The following is a 19,820-nucleotide window of genomic DNA, read 5'->3' as shown; positions in this document are numbered from 1 at the left end:
TCAGGTTAATGTCCCACAGTCCAGACTGATGCATCCACAGTTTATTTGAATGTATGATTGTATGTATGGTTCTGTAATACAAACTAAGAAAAGGGAATACAATAAATAATAAACCTCAATCAAATTCAATACTCAAGTAAAATATTCACAAATATTTTCCAAGTTTACATTACTACAGGTACCTGAGAAATTAATATAGAAGTAAGTTAAACTGTCACTTGCCTCACTGAGCCCCAGACTAATAGACTACAGAGTTTAGACCGATAGACTATGAACAAAAATAATACCAACTATAAGTATTAACTGCCAAAGCTGAATGATTAAGCTGATTGACAGGTCTAATCACCGGTAAAGAGCATCCAACAGAAATCAGATTCATGTTAAAGAAATCTACATGAAAATCAAATATCTTTCACTATTAACAATGAACAGAATTTCAAACAGTAAATAATCACTTTTGTCATAAACTTACGGTCTTAGAGGCAGCAGGTAAGTTGGAGGAAGACAGCTGGAAAACAGTTCTTCAGACAAAGGGAGAAACTGAGTACATCAGTCCTAATCATACACAGTTGGGGCAGTGAGGTGAAGTGACAAGTTCAAGTGGGAGGGAGAAGAGGATTATGGCAAAGTCAGTTCTGGACTACAAATAGCCTCAAACATACACTTCCTACTACTATGAAATAGTAAATATCGATGAATACAAATATGGATAATTATTCTTATACCTAAACCTGAAAAGGACCCTAAACTATTATGTAATTGGCATAACTCTCGTCAATAACAACTACAAACTTACCATTTTATATAGGCCTACCACCCAAGGTAAGACAGGAATTACCCAAATCATACAGATGTACACAATCTGGTCTCATCAAAGGCCGACCCATACACAACAATATAGCTTACAACTGATTCTATATTTTACTTGATTATAGAGATTTTATGAAGGATGATGGATTTATCCTATTCACAGACTCCTATTAGGCATTCAACATGGTGGAGCATGGCCTCCCATGCTCTCTTGAGTCAGGCTATATGGTTTTGGAGAGAAGTTTAGGAAAATAGTTGAATCAAGATGAGTCAAGATAGCAGCAGGTCAGTTGCTTTACAAGATGGTACCTCAAATATAGGTTTAACATCAAACAACACATAACCAAGGTTGCTCCATATCTCCCTTCCCCTTTTTAATAGCTGCAGATCAGCATGTTACATGAAGTAGCCAGTTAGTTATCATATGTATCATCAGTTATCATATAGTTAGTCATCTTCCTAAAACCCAGAGAGGATACCCGCCCCCCCCCCAAAAGTACTAGGCTGCAACATATTAATCACCTTTCCAAAGCATCTGGGTTGAACGTCAATCTGAACAAATGTGAATTAATGGAAATACATGACTGCCCTCTGGTGGCCTCCAACGGTATCCCAATAAAGACAGCTGTGAAGTGGCTTTGTTGGGATTGGAACACACACAGAGGATGAAAAAGAAAGACCAAGATGGAAAGTCTTGACACATCACATGCATTCACCCTGTGTCTGTTTTCAAAAAAGCCATCAAACTGATTAACTAAATTAGCTTTGGCTACATCTGGGAAAAGAAAGTAGATAAAGAAAGACACCTTGATCACCCACTTCCTTGGAATAGCCAATATGAAGCAACTGCAAAGAGACTTTTACAATTAGCCAAGCTTATGGACTCTGGCATACACAATCTACATCCTTTATTCTCTCTCTCTCTCTCTGTCTCTGTCTCTCTCTCTCTCTCTGTTTCTCTCTCTGTTTTCTGTCAAACAAGGTGAAAGTAAATATTTTACACATTCATTCATAGAGTTTAAAGTGGCCATTGAAGATAAATGTTCTTTTTGTGTCTGTTACCTTCAGACTACTCATTTGTTGGGGGAAAGAATTCTCTCGTGCATTGGAGGACTTCGGAATTAAACTATTAAGAAAAAGAAAAAAAGGCATAGCCTATTCTTTTAGGCTATTCAAAACCAATCAACATGGACAATAACTATTTCTTTGTTGTTATTTAGGCTACTTATTTTACTTGGAAGATATTTTATTCCTAAAATGAAATGGAATAGAATTTGTTTAAAATCGATGGAAAATACCTACTGTAAAAACCAACAAACAAAAAAACTGTGGTCTACACACTGTTAATATGTTTGATAAATATGGCTTTTCTTTTGACAGGTAAGAAATACATCTAGTATACGTATGTTTATGTGCTCTTTATCTTGTATGTCTGCTGTTTCTTTAGGTTGTGTGTTCGGCTATAGCTATATTTAAAAAAACAAAAACAAAAAAACAACCACTCCCTTTTTTCAACTTTATTAAAGTTGACAGTTCTCAAACAGCCTACGGTCGCCTACACGCCAGGGGCGTGCTTCGCCTTCGTAATAAATTGTAAATCCAAGAATATCATGTTCAAATTTCAAGAGAAATTCGAGTGTATAAGGGATAAGTAGCCTATAATTACAATGCCAATCAAATGAAAAACATATTCTGTGTATTAAAAGATTAAAAAGTAGTAACTCAAATATCATTCTTGAATCTGCCGAGAAACTAGGCTATTTGGTGGGGTAACACCTGTGAATACATTTGAATGCATCGGCAAGTTTCATTGATGGAAGTGTATTATTATTTCACTCCACCGGCGGCAGGAGATGACGTCTCTTTTAGGGGGCGTGACCACCGGAGGGAACAACCAACCAGCGGCGAGCACTTCTTTTCCAACATTCCAATCCCTCCCAGTCCCATCCTCCCCTCGCCTAGCCCGAGTGGACTGTGACACGTAGTGTCGTCTGTTTACGTGACCGGACACCTCTACCTGGGGCAGGGGAAGCGGAGAGGACTTTTCTGATTCCCTGTCCCTAAAAAATCGCCATACTATCCCGATCAAGCTGAAAGATCTGGCAGCATGGAGGCGAGTGACGCCGCTGCAGGTAGGCTAAAGCTAGGAATGACAGCCAGTGTGGCGTTGTTGTGTAACCAGTCAGACCAGCAGTTGGTCCCGCGATAAGCGCTTTCTGAACCAAATCGCGTTGGTTTTCTGTATAAATACAAACTAAATGTGTTGCCATCACGCAGGGTTCCTCATATATGTGCTACCTACATAAAGTTTGTCCACGTCTTGTTTACATAACGTCCTGCTCTAACCTTTCATTACAGGAGCTCCTTTCATTGAGCAGTCCTCTGGAGCTGTGAGCAGCGATGGGGGTGAACAAGCTACCAAGGAAGATACCACTCCTATTAAAGCAGAGAAAAGCAGGATGGAGCGCCTCTTTGGGTTTAAGAGGGAGGACCTCTCCTCCTGGCATCGCCTGGTGTCCCTCCTGAACCGTCCCACTGACCCTGCATCCCTGGGCATCTTCCGCTTCTTGTTTGGTGAGCTGCTCTTTGTTCAGTCTACTGGGTCTGGTTGAATGTGACAGTTTTGGGTTTGGGCTCAGGAACTGATCAAAGGGTAAGTGAGTTAACTGTGTTAACTGTTAGTTAACTGAGTCCATGTCTCTTCACCACAGGCATGCTGATGGCTATTGACATCACCCAGGAGCGTGGCCTCAGTCACCTGGACTACAAGTACCTGGATGGGGCCCCAGTGTGCCGCTTTCCCCTCTTCAATTTCTTACAGCCACTGCCAATGGATTGGATGTACCTGGTCTATGTGGTCATGTTCTTTGGTGGGTCGCACTCTGTGCTGTCTTGTATTTCTGCATGTTTGAAGCTCACTTCCAGAGGGTGATCAGTTGAAAGGTTGGGGTCACTAGTCAAATCTAGGTGTGTTTACTGAGACTTGGTGAAGAAAGGGGCGTCCCCACTGATGCAATCAGTTTCTGGGAGATAGAGCCTCAGAGGGGCGGCTGTCTAAAGTTGAAGGCATATCTACCAGTCCTCTCAATATTCCATTATGGTTTTCCACATTTTTTCATCAAGCCAACTGCACAAAGACTTTAACAATAATCGTAATCAATCATCGTAACTAAAGTAACTAAGTGAACAGACAGCAGAACATAATTGATTTAGTTTTTACCCTTTGCCTAAAAGTAAATGCTTTGTGCATTTAGGAAATCTTGTATCTGATCACAGGCGTATTGTTTTTTATGTTTCTTTTAAAGTTGATATTTTACAGCATAGACATATGGAGTTATTTTAGTGCCAGCACAAATTGAATCTGAATTTAATAGTTTTGAATTTGAAATGTTCAAACTGAATATTGTATGCTAAAATTGAAATTGTATTTCACAGATTGAAATTGAATCTAATGGTTTGAAATTGAATTTAACTTGTATTGCTTTCAACTTGTGAGTATTATTTCAATTTCGGTGGAGTTCCAAATTCAGTTTGGAATTCAGTTTCAACTCAGAGGCACTCATCCAGGGACTCTAGACTAGAATAGAAGAGCTCCGATTCAATCCACTGCAAGCAGGTCTTTTGTCAGCCATGACAAAATGGGAGAGACTACACAGCTACCCTCATGGCCTACATACCCAGAAAGCCTTGCGGTCCAAAGAAGTCCTTTGAAAGGAGTTGGATTGAATCAGAGCTCTTCTATTCTAGAGTCCCCGGATGAGTGCCTCTGAGTTGAAACTGAATTTGAAAACTGAATTTGAAAACTGAATTTGAAAACTGAATTTGAAAACTGAATTCCGAACTGAATTTGGAACTCCATCGAAATTGATACAATACTCACAAGTTGAAAGCAATACGAGTTAAATTCAATTTCAAACCATTAGATTCAATTTCAATCTGTGAAATACAATTTCAAATTTATCATACAATATTCAATTTGAACATTTCAAATTCAAAACTATTAAATTCAGATTCAATTTGTGCTGGCACTAAAATAACTCCATGTAGACAGACCATCTGCTCCCGCATCCTTACTGGTCAGCTATTACATCAGTCTTTGCCGAACTGAGTAAAAGCAAACCTATGGCTCATTCTACATACACAAATGACCATGTTAGCTGCTTTCATCAGCCTTGCTACTGGGCCCCTAAAAACCAGATCAGTTCACATAGTTGAGGCAACACATGTCCCTTAATAAAACAGTGCAGAAAAGCCGAATGCAATCGGAATCAAGCTACAAAGCTACAAATATTATGAAAGAACAAATGTTCAGATCTAACCATTAAATTGCGTGTGTGTTTTTCATTGAAGGCGCGGTGGGCATCATGCTTGGGTGTTTCTACCGCCTCTCCTGCCTCATGTTCATATCAACATACTGGTACATCTTCTTTCTGGACAAAACGGCGTGGAACAATCACTCTTACCTCTACGGCCTCATTGGGTTTCAGCTCACACTCATGGATGGCAACAGATACTGGTGAGATGATACTTGGAAATCTGTGTGCCTGTGTGTGTGTGTGTGTGTATCCCTGTCCATTCCTGTCTAGATGTGTTAGCTCAGCAGATGGATACATTTATGCACATGTCTATTTGTAGGTCAATTGATGGATTGCGGAAACCTGCTAAAAGAAACGCCCATGTGCCACTATGGAATTACACCATCCTGAGGACACAGGTTTGTAGCCGCACCAAGAGTTTGTTTATCTATTTATCTATTGGATAGTTATTCTAACGATGTCTGTATTCACTGTTCCCTAAAGATATTCATTGTATACTTCATCGCTGGAATCAAGAAACTGGATGCCGACTGGGTGGAGGGATACTCAATGTCATATTTGGCACATCATTGGCTTTTTGATCCTTTCAAGTGAGTACAAGCTCAGTTTTAAGAGATTTAAGTTGCTTTCTAGCATCGATTTATGTCATATCAAAATATTCTCCATCTGATCTTGCTGTACCCCACATTGTTTCAGAGCGATTCTGCCCGTGGAGTTAGTGAGTCTGCTGGTGGTGCACGGAGGCGGTCTTTTTCTTGATCTGACTGCCGGCTACCTGCTGTTTTTTGACGCCACACGACCTTTTGGGATTTTCTTTGTTTCCTACTTCCACTGTATGAACTCCCAGCTCTTCAGCATTGGTGAGAGCCTGTTGCCTTGCTTCATAAAAGTTGTTTCATTGTGTTTTTTTTGTTGAACTGCAGTATCTTTTAAGAGTATTTTTGTTCATGATGCATTTTATTTGTAGCATCTTACTTTCTGTTAATCTCAGTGGGAATGCTGCCTTGTCCAAATGCTCCACAGGGATGTTTTCCTACACCATGTTGGCCACCAGTCCTATCTTCTGCTACCCCGACTGGCCAAGGAGATTCTTTGCCCGCTTCCCAGCGTCCCTCAGGGTCGTCCTGCCGCTCACCGCTCCAGACCCTCAGCCCAGCACTTCCTGTGTTTACCCAGAGACCCAGAGCACAAGCACAGAGCAACAGGAGACCCCGTCTGTCGCCAAGGCCTCCAAACCGAGGTTTAAACACAAGCTGCGAGCAGTTTTCACCATTCTGTACTTGATGGAACAGTTCTTCCTGCCGTACTCCCACTTCATCACACAGGTAGATCTTCTTATTCTGTTCTGTTCACCATTTCATTGGTTTATATGACTTTGAAAATGCCACTGTTGTGTTTTGTAAGGGCTGTATAACTCTTTTTCTTTACTTTTGCTTGTTAAGCGCTTCGGGATTTGCCCCTGCAAATGAGAGGCACTATAAAAATGTAATTTATTATCATTATTATTATTATTATTATTAGAACTGACTTGATTTGAACATTGTAACATAAATTTCTTCCGGTACTTTTCCACACGTGGATGTTTTGTTCAGAAAGTATGCACACTGCTGTCAGCAAAAGCCTTTTAAACCGCGTGAGTCACCAGATGGATAATTGCTCAATCAGTGTCAACATAGTCATCGGCCCACAGCAAACAGTAGCTCAGATTGGCTTTGTCAGCAGCAGGGTGAGGGCCGCAGTATGGTGGCGAACGTGCCTTTACAGAAGTAGATACTCTTCATTCTGTTTCTGATATGAATGGTTGGCATTGTCCTGTAAATTGTGAAGTGTTGTTTAATACACAAATTAAATGACTGTTAAATTTGTAAAATTTACCTAAAAACCTTTAACAATATGATTTAAGCGTGGGTTGCAGGAAAAAAAAATCAGTATTTCAATTAAAACTGAAAAAATAAAGTATTCTGGTGCTGTGCAGAATTCCCCGCCTGCATATTAAGTTGTATGTCATAAGTAGCTTTGTATTGCCATACTTATTGCACAGGTATTCTGAAAAAATGTAATATGATGTTTGTTAGTTTTTTGGTCCGTGTTATGCAATCCTGATTGAGGGTGTGTTTTTATCCAGGGTTACAACAACTGGACCAATGGCTTGTATGGGTATTCCTGGGACATGATGGTTCACTCCCGCAGCCATCAGCACGTCAAGATCACCTACAAAGATGGAAGAACTGGAGAAATTGGATATCTGAACCCAGGGGTGAGTTACAGAGTTACAGAGGAAATGCTGGCAGCCACAGTTGATATCAGTGTCAGCTATATTCAGCTCTTGAACTACTATGAACTGCTGTATGTTGTCTGTGTAGGTGTTCACGCACAGCCGTCGCTGGAAAGACCATGGAGACATGCTGAAGCAGTACGCCACCTGCCTCAGTCACTACCTGCCTCGCTATAATATCTCTGAACCTGAGATTTACTTCGACATCTGGGTGTCCATCAATGAACGCTTCCAGCAAAGGTACTTGTATAAGCCTTTTCACTTGACAAGAAATATTTAAAAACTGATACCAGTATATTAGATGTATCAAATAATAATAACTGAAATAATCGTCACATTGTGGTTTTGATATTGTCTCTGGACTCCTCTGTAAGGATCTTTGATCCGCGTGTGGACATTGTGAAGGCTGATTGGTCACCTTTCCGTCCAAACCCCTGGCTGATGCCCCTACTGGTCGACCTCTCGCCTTGGAGGACCAAGTTCCAGGAGATTGAGGGAAGTCTGGACAATCAGACCGAGATCGTCTTTATCGCTGACTTCCCAGGTTACAAATCTCTCCTTGTCCTTTCTTTCATTTAGGGGGAACACAGTCATTATGTGTTTAGCTTGATATTCTGTCTGTCAACATTTGAACCTTTACTTTTGTTCCTGACAAACAGGACAGATACTGTTAATTTGTTGGTGCTACTGCTTATTAGCTTCATTTGTGCTAACTGAAAGCATGTTACTGTTTAGGTCTCCACTTGGAAAACTTTGTGAGTGAAGACCTTGGCAACACCAGCGTTCAGGTGCTGCAGGGCCAGGTGAACATTGAGATAGTGGAGGAGAAGAAGAACTTCACTCTGCAGCCTGGTGAGCAGATGAAGGTACGGCAGCACAATATTATCATCGATAATAATCTATGGCTTAACTTGGAATCACAGGCATTCACCATAGTGTGTGTGTGTCTAGCTACCTGCTGGGGCCTACCATAAGGTGTACACAGTATCTGAAGGACCCTCTTGCTACATGTACATCTATGTGAACACCACAGAGGCAGCGCTACAGGAGAACTTCACCAAGCTGTTTGAGCTGCAAGAGCGTGTTCGCAATGGAACAGGTGAAGCTTGATCATGTCAAAATACAATAACACACACCATGAGGGTAGTAGATTAGAGTAGAAAACAGAATCAATAAAAAAAAATCAATAAGGCCCAAGGCCAACAAAGTAAAGTCTGCACTGAAAGGGGCTCGCATCAAGGCAACTGATGTGAATTGAGCATTCTTTGTTAAAACAGTGGATTTTTTTGTTAAACAATACCTCATTAAAGAGCACCTTGTTAAAAAGCTTTTATAGCTCAATAACAGTAATAGGATTAGTGTATCAGCTTCCTCCTTTTTTTCCAAGTGCAACTAAAGTATTGTTCAAGGGCTAGAAACAAATGCATCAAAGCAAAGTGTTTGAGGACCCTGACTGGAGTCTCACCCCGCAGAGACGGAGCCCCTCCCACCTGAGCTGCAGCCTCTTATGGCTGCAGACGATGACGAAGGGTCAGAGATCAACGCCACCGACCCGATCGTCCGGCTGTTCCTGAAGAGGCAGCGCCGCATTAAGGAGGTGAAGAAACGCAGGGAGGCCAACGTGTTGGAGCGGCTGAATCGCTTCGCTGTGAAGAAGTACTACATGTTGCGGAGAGCGTGAGTGTTGCCATTTCTTCTAATTAAACAAAAATGATGGAATATAATGATATAATAATTATATATTGATAACATGCAAGATTTCATATTGTATATACTACCTAAAAACAGAAAAAGCACGATCAAGTCTAAATGTGAAGAATGACATTTATCCATGACTACTGTTATTCAGACTGCTTTCTCCTCTCATCTTTAAGGTTCTTGATGACAGCCATTGCTATGCGAAACCTGGCAGTGGGTCTTCCTCCGCTTGAACAGCTGACCAGGGAAGTTGCCTTCGCCAATATGAAAGAGGCTCAGGCAGAAGGCAACCAAGATGAACCCCTCAAAGATGAAGCCGGTCACGGAGAACTTTAATGCTATTTTTGGGAACAAAGATGCTCCATGGAAGTGCCTGTGAGTGTTGGATCGCACATCTAAAACAAACGTGCGGGTAATTACTACTGGACTGTTACTACACCGGGTACTCAGCTGCCCAGAGATTTTTTAATTTCTATGCTTCTGAAACATTTTGAATTTCAGATAAATGTCTTAAGTCAGTATTTTGTTACATTGTTTGTTTATGAATTTCAAGTCATGCAGAGGAGATTTTTGTTTGTTATGGCTGTAGCAAAACCAGAATATATTAATTGATGTACATTGCTTTATTGTGAAAGATCACATTCCTTGTTTGTTCATTGGTGTTTTATATTTTCAGTAATTCTAGCCAAATCATACAAGCACATTTCTGAATATATTTGCAATTCCTGAGAGGCGATGTCAGTTTTCAAAGAGTTTACTCCTCTGGTGAGGTTCATGTGAACTTGTATGTTAAATCCTATAATGTGAGAGCAATTGACTGATACAAAATCATGAAATATTATTTGGTAGCCTGTCAATTGACTGCCTTTTCTAGTCCCATTTTATAATAAAGAGCTTATGTGGTGATAAACTAGATGTGTCTTCAATGAAAAATCAACCTTATACATAGAGTCTGATGATAATAGGTGATCTACATATTCATTTCAGTTTGACAGAGGAGCTTAACACATTTGTGTAAATAATGAACTTTATTGGTGTCTTAGTATTTTACATATTGCCCATCCTAAAGTGCTACAGGAGAACTCCAGTGTTGTTCATCGTAGGCTGACATTATGGCACATAATTGACAGTTTTCATACAGTCGGAGCACAAACAGTACAAGGTTACACAGTATAAATAAATATAAATCTACAAGATGGATCTCTATGAAATGACGTAATATGTTAAAACACAAAAATCATTATCTGTTTTTACTGAGGTGAACTGCTCAGGATTCATTTTACCCGGTACATACTATTCAAATAGGTAATCTTCACTGTGCTGTAGTGACAAGAAAGTCAAGTGATCGTGAGTCAATAGGCGGGTCAGAAAAACTGTTAAGTCCTCTGGAGTTTCTACAGAAGTCAGCAACTACTGTCCAAATGGTAAGTGCAAAGAAATGTTTCACAAAACCAAGCTACAAGTGTTTAAAAGTGTTCACAATAGGTGATGCTTCTCAGTTTCACAGGCAGGATTCATTTACAGGGAACAATACACAAGACAATTTCTATTTTGTTTTATTACATATTGCACTGTATTTTAATAGTTGTAATTCCTTTAAAATAACACTAAAACCCACCCGTTTTACAAATGCTCTGTGAAAGAATATGCACTTTGCATCACCCTACATGTGATTTGTGTCTCTTACCACCATAGTGGCAAAACTGCTCTATATAGTGTGTAAATCCAACATTAAATGTAACATCACTGACACTAGTGTTAAATACTGGCCATTAGCAAATGTAGTTCATACAGTAGCCTTTTCCCTCTCCCTTACATGTGTGAAAATAAACATGATCCTCATTTTTAAAGCTTGCAAATGCCAAAAATACACCCTGAAAATCACACACAACAATTTCCATGCACAAGCTGAAAAGAACTTGATATGAAAATAGCTCGATATGAAAAACTACCCAGATCTACTCCAACTAGCGATCATTTGTCTGCTGTTTGAAGTCAGTCTTGTGGATAAGGGACAATACTGACTAGATAAAAAGGACTAGCTGTTTGTGTAATGCCTGTTTTAGCCCTAGTCAGTAATAAGGAGATCCTTCCCCTTTTTCAAACTTAAACACACTGTCTAGATGGGGCTGACAGGCTGACAGCAATCTTTTTGAGCAGTTGTTGAGTTAACTTTTTCTGCTCAGTGTAACTATATTAAAACTTGGCTAGTGTACTTGACCCATTTGATTTTTTAATCTTCCAAGTAGGTAAGAGGTCCTGCATGCACTGTGGGAAGGCGGCAGACTGTTAACACCTTGTCATTAGTTTCAACAGTCTTTTTTTAAGGCTTGCTTTACATCTCATCTGTTAAGGGAAGGTCATCATCCACTGCCATGCAATAATCGAATTATCTGAACAGTTAATTTTCTCATTAGCAGTAGTATTTCTTGGACTTGGGGTCCTGTAGTGTGGCAGCCTCATCTGCTTCAGCCTTGCTGCACGATGACAGAGGAGCCGATCTGTGAGAGCCGATTGAGGAGTGGACCCAGGACGGCCTCAGCATCCTGCCCATGTGTTAACCAGTTTATACTCTCTTGTTCTTCTTTCCTAGCACTTTCACCTCTGTACCACATGTTTTTTTCCCCATCCCTGGACACTTATCTTCTCTTTGCTTCCACCTCATCAACACATTGCATCTAACATCATCCATCCTCCTGCCTTGCATTCATAGACAGAGGGTTGTGGAGCTTTCGGTCGTCACTCCTGAGAGTTTGACTTCATCTGAGCCTATGTTTGCTTCTGTCTCTGCATTTCCATTGCCGCTGCCTTTTTAGTAGCATACAGGTTCAAGGGGGCAACCTTAACCCTCCTAGGCAACTTTCAACACAAGTTTTATTCTGATATTTCTGTTATATCTCAATCTCTGCATCTCCATCTACTCACAAAGTTGGCAATCAGGCTTGACTTTGTCCTCTCTGGATCCTGCTCCACTTTCAACTCCAATCCAGTTACTTTATGTCTCATATCATCCCACTGTATCCTTCTCCATTCCCCTCTTTTCTAACCCTTGTATCCCTGTCTCAACTCAGACTATCATCAAATTTTCCAATCTTTCTACCCCCACCCCTCTGTTTTCTCCCCCCCCCCCCCCCTTAGTCCTTCACCTCTCTTTCAACAGACTGTCCACGTTTCAATCTGCCCTTTCCTTTGATGTTCTGTTGACTTTCCTCTAAACCCGACCCTCCATTCCCACCTGCCCATTAGCTGTCTGAAACCTTGCAAATCAAACAAACAATTTTTTTTGGGCAGGTGAGACAGTGGCTCAAATCTGGTTTGTTAAATTACCACTCTCATTTCAATACACATTCCACTTTTCCACATCATCTAAGCTGCTACATCATCCCTCTACCATTTTAAAAATCCAACCCACTGCCTTTTGAAAAGATTGACAATATCCAAGGCTCTTTCTCCCAACTATCCCTGAGCTCTCCAGTTCCCTCTCCACCGCTCTCCCTCTCTCTCTCTCTCTTTTTCCTCACCACATACATTCTCCACTGGGTCTCTCCTGGACTCCTTGTCTCTTCCAACACTACATCTCTTTGCTCTGTCATCACATCAAACTATTTTCTACCACTGCAATGCCTACAACACTCAACTCACATTTCTTTTCCTTCCTCACACAGACTGAGGCACATTTCTGTTTGTCATGGTGACAGTGATAGTTGGATGTCACCAAGACAAGCATATTGAAATACTGTCTCGACCCCAAAACCCTCGTCAACCCCTACAACTCCACCAGAATGCCACTCTCCCTGAATTCTCCCAACTCTTCCTCCTGCACTCCCTCAGCTGGCTCCTTTTGGCTGCTGGTAACAAATTCAAAAACCTGCTGGTGTACAAGACTGCTAAGGGAACTGCACCTTCCTACCTCCAGGCCGCGGTCCAGCCCTGCGCTCCGGCCTGTCCCTTGTGTTTTGACACTACTGGCCACATGGCTTTCCTGTCCCTGGCAAACCGGCCATCATTCCTCCCGACCTCAACATATCCCAGTGGCGGCTTGCCCCTCCAGCTCAGTTACTCCCGGTCTTCTGACACGTATTGAAAGCTCCTCTCTTCAAGAAACACCTCTCGTCTCCTCTCTGCTACCTCCCAAAGGAATTCAAGCTTATTCTAACATTGTTCTGATTTTAAGTCACCCAGGACAACAGCGTTAGTTTTATGCCTTAAAATGTAAAAGGATTACAGTTATATAGCAACATGAAAAAGGGGATTATGTGCAAAAAGGCTTCTAATTACACTGAGGCTAGCTGCTGCTGTTGTAGCAATTCTTCAGAATCATTGCAACTCACCAAATCTCTATCTTCGTTTCATACATTTTCATTATACCAAGCCTGGAAAGTTGGACATTGTTGTAGCCCAATCTTCATATCCCCGTTATGTTTTTTCTTCTTAGATCAAAACTTGATCCACCAAGATAAAGATGAACAAGAGAGTAACCGATTACATGTCACAAAAGCTTTAAGTGTGTTGGGCGTCACTGAATGCTGTAATTCCAAAGGTCCTTTATTTCCATTTCCATTTTAGCTTTTATGTCTGATTCATTCTTTTTTTTTTTTTTTTTTTTACTTTAGTCAACCTGACCAACAGCGACCAATTTTATAGCCTATAAAGTTGTTTAAGCTATTTTTTGTCAGAACAAATGACTTAACTAGGAAATGTATTTCAATATGGGTGAATATGGGCATTTTAGTAACCATTTATGATTATTTGTGGAAGTTAATGAAATGAGAGCAAAAGGCTGTCCAGATGAGGACAAAGGATGATTATAATCTATAACAAACGTGGTGTCAATGATTTATAGAAGGATTATGCATCTGAATTTTTGTAAGCATATGCAGTTATTTTTTTCCTTTAATGCTTAAATGCAATTATTTACTGTTGCATTTAGGGAAGGTTTTATAAATGAGGCTCCATGTATCTTGACACGTTACATCCATCCGGGTGCACACCTGAAAACGGGTGAAAATCTGAAGCATCCGTTTGCAGTAACGAGCCCTCGGAGGCGGCTTGGCTGAACTCTACCTGGGCTGCAGGTCTGGGTAGAAAACTCCATGTATCACGCCTTCGATCACAACATTGGAAAATGTATCTTGAAGTGGGGAAGGAAAGGATATTTGTAAAATGAGGATAAAAAGTGCATGGAAAACTGCATATGTTTCTGGAAATTATTTGTACAGTAGTAGAGAAAAACACCATAAATGCTTCATCTTTCCAACAGTACAACTAAAGTGATTGTGTTTTTAAAAGATAGGACAAATTGGTGTATTTTGGATAAGAAGTTTGCCGTTACCGTGGGTAAGTGGGAGCAGGTAGGGGTCTCTCAGAAACAGCATGACTGGTTGGTGTGAAAGTTTGCTGAAAATAATCCACACAGGAGAGGTCAGTAAATTCAGCCTGGCAGCCTGGTGGGTGGCTAACAATACTGCACACACATCAGCAATGACTGCTGACTGAGGAAGAGCACTGAGCTCGAAACGCATTGCATATTCTGCATGTTTATAGCCTATACATGTTCCCCTGCTCATTATGCGCTTTTGAAGCTTTAGTAAATATCTTGACGTTGCACAAGTAAGGTGCTTCCAATCCCTTTATTTGGATTATATCCTGTGCCACTGTGGGAGCCCTTTTTCCCCTCGCTGTTTGTTGACGTGGACACACATTAGCAATACCATGAAGAAGAAAAGTAGGTGGCACTGAAGGCAGCGTCAGCTACATGGTGGGTGAAGTTCAAGTGGAACAGAGCAAATAATGACTGAAACTTTAACTGGTCAAAAGGGCAGAATGGGAGGATGAACTACTCTGAGCTGCAGTGTGATACAACAGCATTTAAATATTCACAGAAACAAAAACAAAAAATGCTCACCTTGATTCCTCTGATTCTGTATCAAAGGACCTTAGAGAAGGAAAACAGAAAGTTAAGACACGTAACGATCTAGCTTGAGAAAAATCAATCTCACACAGTATCTGGGGATCTCTGGGGGGAAAAACGCCACAAGTGGCACTTTCATTTTTATAGAAAACCCACAGTTCAAACTCACCCACAGCTTTCTGTTTTTGGCACTGAAGGAAAATGGCGGATATTCAGGAAATCCAGGAATATCTTTGGAAGAACCTCATTTTCCATAATTATAGTCTGTAAAGGACAGACAAAACAAAAGCAAATTGCAATGTGCATGAGGCAGAGATGCAGCACAGAGCCACTCAGCTTGGCCTTTTTAGGACAAACTGAATAGGCTGAATTTGCTATTATAAATCCTTTAACCTGTCTATACCTGTACAGATACAGTGTGTAAAGATTTACTGTAAATTTCATACATAACATATTCAATAAAATAAAATAAAAAAGTGCTCCTACAGTGCATCTAATAGTATTTAAACCATATCAACAGAAAGGCTATGTGCCTGACATTGACCTCATACACAGATAAAGATGGTTCTCTTCTTCTTTTGAAGCTAAAGGGAACGTAAAGGTAAAGCTCAGTTATTCAAACAGTTGGAGCGGGTGGAGGCCGGGTGCGTCAGAGCTGATGTGGCTGCTGGACTCTGTACCTGCAGATACAGCTCCAGACCATGCCGCCGCTGCTCCAGGACTTTGGGAACCCAGTTTCTAACATGTTTAGAGGGGATCTCAGGTGGCTTTATGCTCTTCTTTAGCTGCAGGGATTTGGAGACATGAATACCACGTATATCATATATTGTATGCATGTATTGTATGTATAAAAGTAAATCAGGGGAAAAACAATAATAACATAAGGAAAGCAGTCAAGACACCCGTGCACAGCCACTTATAATCAGGTGCTGGTTGGTTGTAGGAATACAAAATAGTTCATATAAAGAAATTATCCAACCGCACACTGTTAGACTTTGCTGACAGTATACTCACATCTTTATTTTTCTTATAACATTTGCAAAATAGGCTTATAAAAGGAGCTCCTTTTATAGCAGAGTCTAACAGTGTGCGGTTGGATAATTTCTTTATGTGCAATAACAACATATGTTGACCATGGTGCCTTTAGCGTTTAACTTGGTGTCTTGAAAAACTGACTTTGCTAACACTCAATACCTAGAAATAACCATAAAACTGTGTAATGCGCAAAAACTCACCATTTTATGCAGAGCATGAAATTCGCTGTAGCGTTTCTCAACAGTATGCTGTCTGCCATTCATCAGCACCTCAATTTTAAAAACCTGGAAACAAGATAAGAGAAAACACTCTTAATAAATACCAAAATATTTTTTTTTGTAAATTCCTGTTGTCGAGTGTCAGTTCAGTGAACCAGTTTTTTCTTCAATCAAGGGTCATGGGATGCTATACTTGAGTTCATCAGCCAATAATTTCCCTTCACAGTGCATATAGTCAGTGCACACATTGCACTGGGCAAGGCTGTCAGTCAGTGTCTTTGTCAGCTAGTTATCAAGAGGAAACATCTGGCTGCTCTGGTAGAAAGAAGTGATCTGTCAGAGTTATTGTAAACACTCTGAACAGACACTCTGCTACTTCCCTCACCCAGCTGGGCTCTTCCCTAAAAAGGGCAGATTTATTGCATGTATTTCGCTGTTCCTGCCAGCATGATGTTAAAGGGAAAGTCCATCCAATAACAATGTTATTTGTGCAATTTTGAGTTGTGAACATAAACACATATCTCCCGAGCTAAAGAAATGTCAGCAAATCCTGGAGCTGCTCCCAGCGCCCTAAACAGTAAGAAATATTCTCTGCACTCTGATGAAAAAAGTCCAAAAGAGGCCAACTGATAAAAACTAAAATGTATTTACAATGCAGCTCCCAAAAAAATAAAAAAAACAAGTGCAAAACAAGTGTACAAAAGCGAAATGTTAGTCATTCTTAGTTTCTAAAGGGTGGTGTAGCACAAGTGGTCTATCAGTTATGCAAATGAGCCAAGATATGCAATGAAGCATGCATACGGAGCATGCACATGTTATCATTTCGAGCACACTGACTAACATTCTCTAACACTGTCTCTTTTATTCATTAATTTGGCTTATTTTCATCAGAGTACAATTTTCAATGGTTTAGGGTCCACTGGAAACCAGGGAAACCTCATTGTAATTAATGGAATTCCTATTATTATTTTTCTCCAATGTATTGTTCCACAACTCAAGTATAGATTGGCAAGTTTGTCTGCTTTAGTACACAGACACAAAGGGCACAACCTGGCCAATAGGGATTGCTACAACATCTCAAAGTTAGAAAAGTAAAAACTTGACACCCAGCTTAACAGTGAGATCTGTAACTTGGTACATTGTCTTTTCTCCTAATGCTGTACAAGAATGACAGTAGCACCCACAAGGTCCACCAATTTGATCAGAAAAGCACCCAAAACATGTCTTCTCATTAACTGTTAGTCTGAATGATACCAATTTTATCTAGGCGCCTGACAGAATCCTAAACATTTTTTTCTACCCTTCAAAAGTTTGTCCATCATTTAGAAAAACAAACTAACAAATCTAACAAACTTTAAATGACAGTGAATGACAGCAAAATTGATGATTATTTATTGGACAGTTTGCAAAAAGCTTTGAGATTGGGCAACACATGACTAACAGATGACTTGCGCAATATGTAATGCTTACTAAATCAGTGTCACTCAGAGTCAGTTTACACTTGTCACTGTGTCATGTCACTGTGAAAGCAGTGTACAGATCCCTTCTGCACAATCTGTTACTGATCCACATACTGTATACCTGACTACCCATTAAGATGGGTAGTCAGGTACACAAGATGGGTAGTCAGGTATTACTTTACTTTCCACTATTGTTGTCCTGTTGCCATGCAGTAGACCCTGTCATTGATTTTAGAAATGTTGCAATGAATGCAGCTATATTTGTCATTATCTGTGGTCATGGATCCTGTGTACCTGGGACTAAAGTACAGGTAAATCACTGCTTGACTAACTGGGAGGCCAACTTGATTGAACAGTGACATGCGCAGTGATGTAGTGGTGAATAAAATTGTGAGTAAACCATGACCTCCAGTCAGTGATCATCATAAGGCAACCAACATAAACAAAACTTAAGTCTATTGTCAGAGAAGCATTCGTTTATGTTTTTTTGGCCTTACAAGATCACATCCTCATATAACTTCGATCAGTTTGATACCACTTACTATAATGAACATTATGAATGTATGTCAAATATTTATGTCAGCTTGAGTCGGTTTTCACGCCCCACTACATCCCTGGATACGAGCCCACGCTCTGTTTATACCCACCGGGCACTAACATTACATACGACGCCATTAAGTCAACAGAACAGAACTGAACTCCACAGTTAACATTTCATTTATGACGTCAAAACGCGGAGTCTCTGAAGTTATTAGCTTTGAGAGAATGACTCAAACACTGAATTGTCTACAGTATTTAATTAAAAAAAAAAACGTGAATTGAGGATTGATTTCTGGCAGAATCGGATACTCGGTAACCTAACAGATAACAGATAACTTAGTGGACAACTTCAACGCGCTTGCATTGACAATTACTCAGTGTATCCCGCACTGTTTGGTTCGTTATTTTAAGGGAGCACACAGCAGCTAAGTTAACCTAAAATTAGATGACAGCAGCAACGCAGACGAGACAGAGAGAGACATTTGAGAGCAGCTTACCGTGTATCCTTTCTCAATCGAGTTGTTCTCTGAGCGGAACGACGGGATGGAGACTCTGACTGGGTGCATTTTCACTCAGGGAGCATAAAATAGTAAGATATAATATTTCAGATCCACAGCTTTAAAGCTGCCACACACTGCTGGTGGTTACTCTCGCTCGCTGATAAAAATCTCTTGGCTCAAACAAGCTGACCAAAGCCTCACTGCTGCCACCTGGTGACGCGGAAGACATCTAGGGGCATTTATAGCAGTGGACAGGGGGCAGGCCTAATGTGCATGCAAAAAAAAAAAGCCTCCAAAAAGACTGGATGTTTTAATATGTGAATCCAAATCTATTCAGGGAACTGTTGCGCCTGCGGATAGTCCTTTAGTGTGATTTGCAGCAGGTGCATAGGTTCCAATTAGACCTCATTAGAAAAAGCAAGGAATCCGCACACTACTTAAAATCAAAAAGACTAAGAAGGAGGCTGCAAAAGTCTTTTACCTATAATAAGGGGTTCTCATATTGGAACTGGTAAGACACTGGTGAAGATGAAGTATCGAAACGTTTGCTAGTATTTGCACTTTTTTGCACATTTTGGTGAGCAGAGCATGGCTTAATAAATGCCTTGACTTTTAAAAGACTATTTCAGCCTTCTTCTTAGTCTTTTTGATTTTAAGTAATGTGCGGATTCCTTGCCTTTTCTTATGATGTCTGTTTTACTATGTGACCAGGAGGACATCAGGAGGCTGCACATCGTTTCAGTTTATGGGAATTATTTGTAAGTCCTTGCTTGTCCCATGATTGTTGAATTTAGTAGGCTATGCTGAAGTATGTCATATGAACTGATAGGATTCCTGTTGGTGGTGGTGATGGTGGTGGTGGTGAGAGAGAGAGAGAGAGAGAGAGAGAGAGAGAGAGAGAGAGAGAGAGAGAGAGAGAGAGAGAGAGAGTTCACTTAAAACTGATAATAAAATAATGATACCATATCACAAAGTTTTATTCAAGTAGATTTCATCAGATGATCTGGAGTAAAGAGTTTTCTTCATTGCATATAAATATAACAAATACATTTTCCTT

The 19,820-nt window shown here is 40.4% G+C and overlaps 2 protein-coding genes across 3 annotated transcripts; one reads left to right on the top strand and one right to left on the bottom strand.

Annotated features, from left to right (window-relative positions):
• The first annotated feature begins 2,783 nt into the window (after window positions 1-2,783).
• On the top strand, window positions 2,784-12,180 carry ggcx (gamma-glutamyl carboxylase). Of its 2 annotated transcripts, none has more exons than XM_071530721.1 (15): window positions 2,784-2,935; window positions 3,189-3,384; window positions 3,522-3,680; window positions 5,161-5,326; window positions 5,446-5,524; window positions 5,610-5,716; window positions 5,823-5,986; window positions 6,150-6,451; window positions 7,252-7,383; window positions 7,490-7,641; window positions 7,776-7,945; window positions 8,137-8,267; window positions 8,353-8,500; window positions 8,874-9,078; window positions 9,276-12,180. In XM_071530721.1, exons 1-15 carry the CDS (start codon window positions 2,918-2,920, stop codon window positions 9,433-9,435), a joined length of 2,289 nt encoding a protein of 762 aa, XP_071386822.1. In that variant the 5' UTR covers window positions 2,784-2,917; the 3' UTR covers window positions 9,436-12,180. The 2 variants fall into 2 exon arrangements, with proteins under 2 accessions (XP_071386822.1, XP_071386821.1); XM_071530720.1 differs by having other exon boundaries at window positions 2,784-2,942; window positions 3,169-3,384.
• A 1,920-nt stretch (window positions 12,181-14,100) lies between these two features.
• Window positions 14,101-18,908, bottom strand: snx24 (sorting nexin 24). Its single transcript, XM_071530748.1, has 7 exons — window positions 18,761-18,908; window positions 16,246-16,329; window positions 15,691-15,795; window positions 15,180-15,274; window positions 15,005-15,034; window positions 14,432-14,496; window positions 14,101-14,230 (listed from the first exon to the last, which is right to left on the bottom strand). Exons 1-7 carry the CDS (start codon window positions 18,827-18,829, stop codon window positions 14,160-14,162), a joined length of 519 nt encoding a protein of 172 aa, XP_071386849.1. The 5' UTR covers window positions 18,830-18,908; the 3' UTR covers window positions 14,101-14,159.
• Window positions 18,909-19,820: the final 912 nt, after the last annotated feature.

The sequence above is a fragment of the Centroberyx affinis genome, unplaced genomic scaffold, assembly GCF_046629955.1.
Source record: "Centroberyx affinis isolate AG114_WGS23_722 - 3 ecotype Tasmania unplaced genomic scaffold, CSIRO-AGI_Caff_v1 ptg001966l_1, whole genome shotgun sequence".
Taxonomy (NCBI): Eukaryota; Metazoa; Chordata; class Actinopteri; order Beryciformes; family Berycidae; genus Centroberyx; species Centroberyx affinis.
The sequence above is the reverse complement of the archived record's forward strand: the minus strand, read 5'-3'. Positions and strand labels throughout refer to the sequence as shown.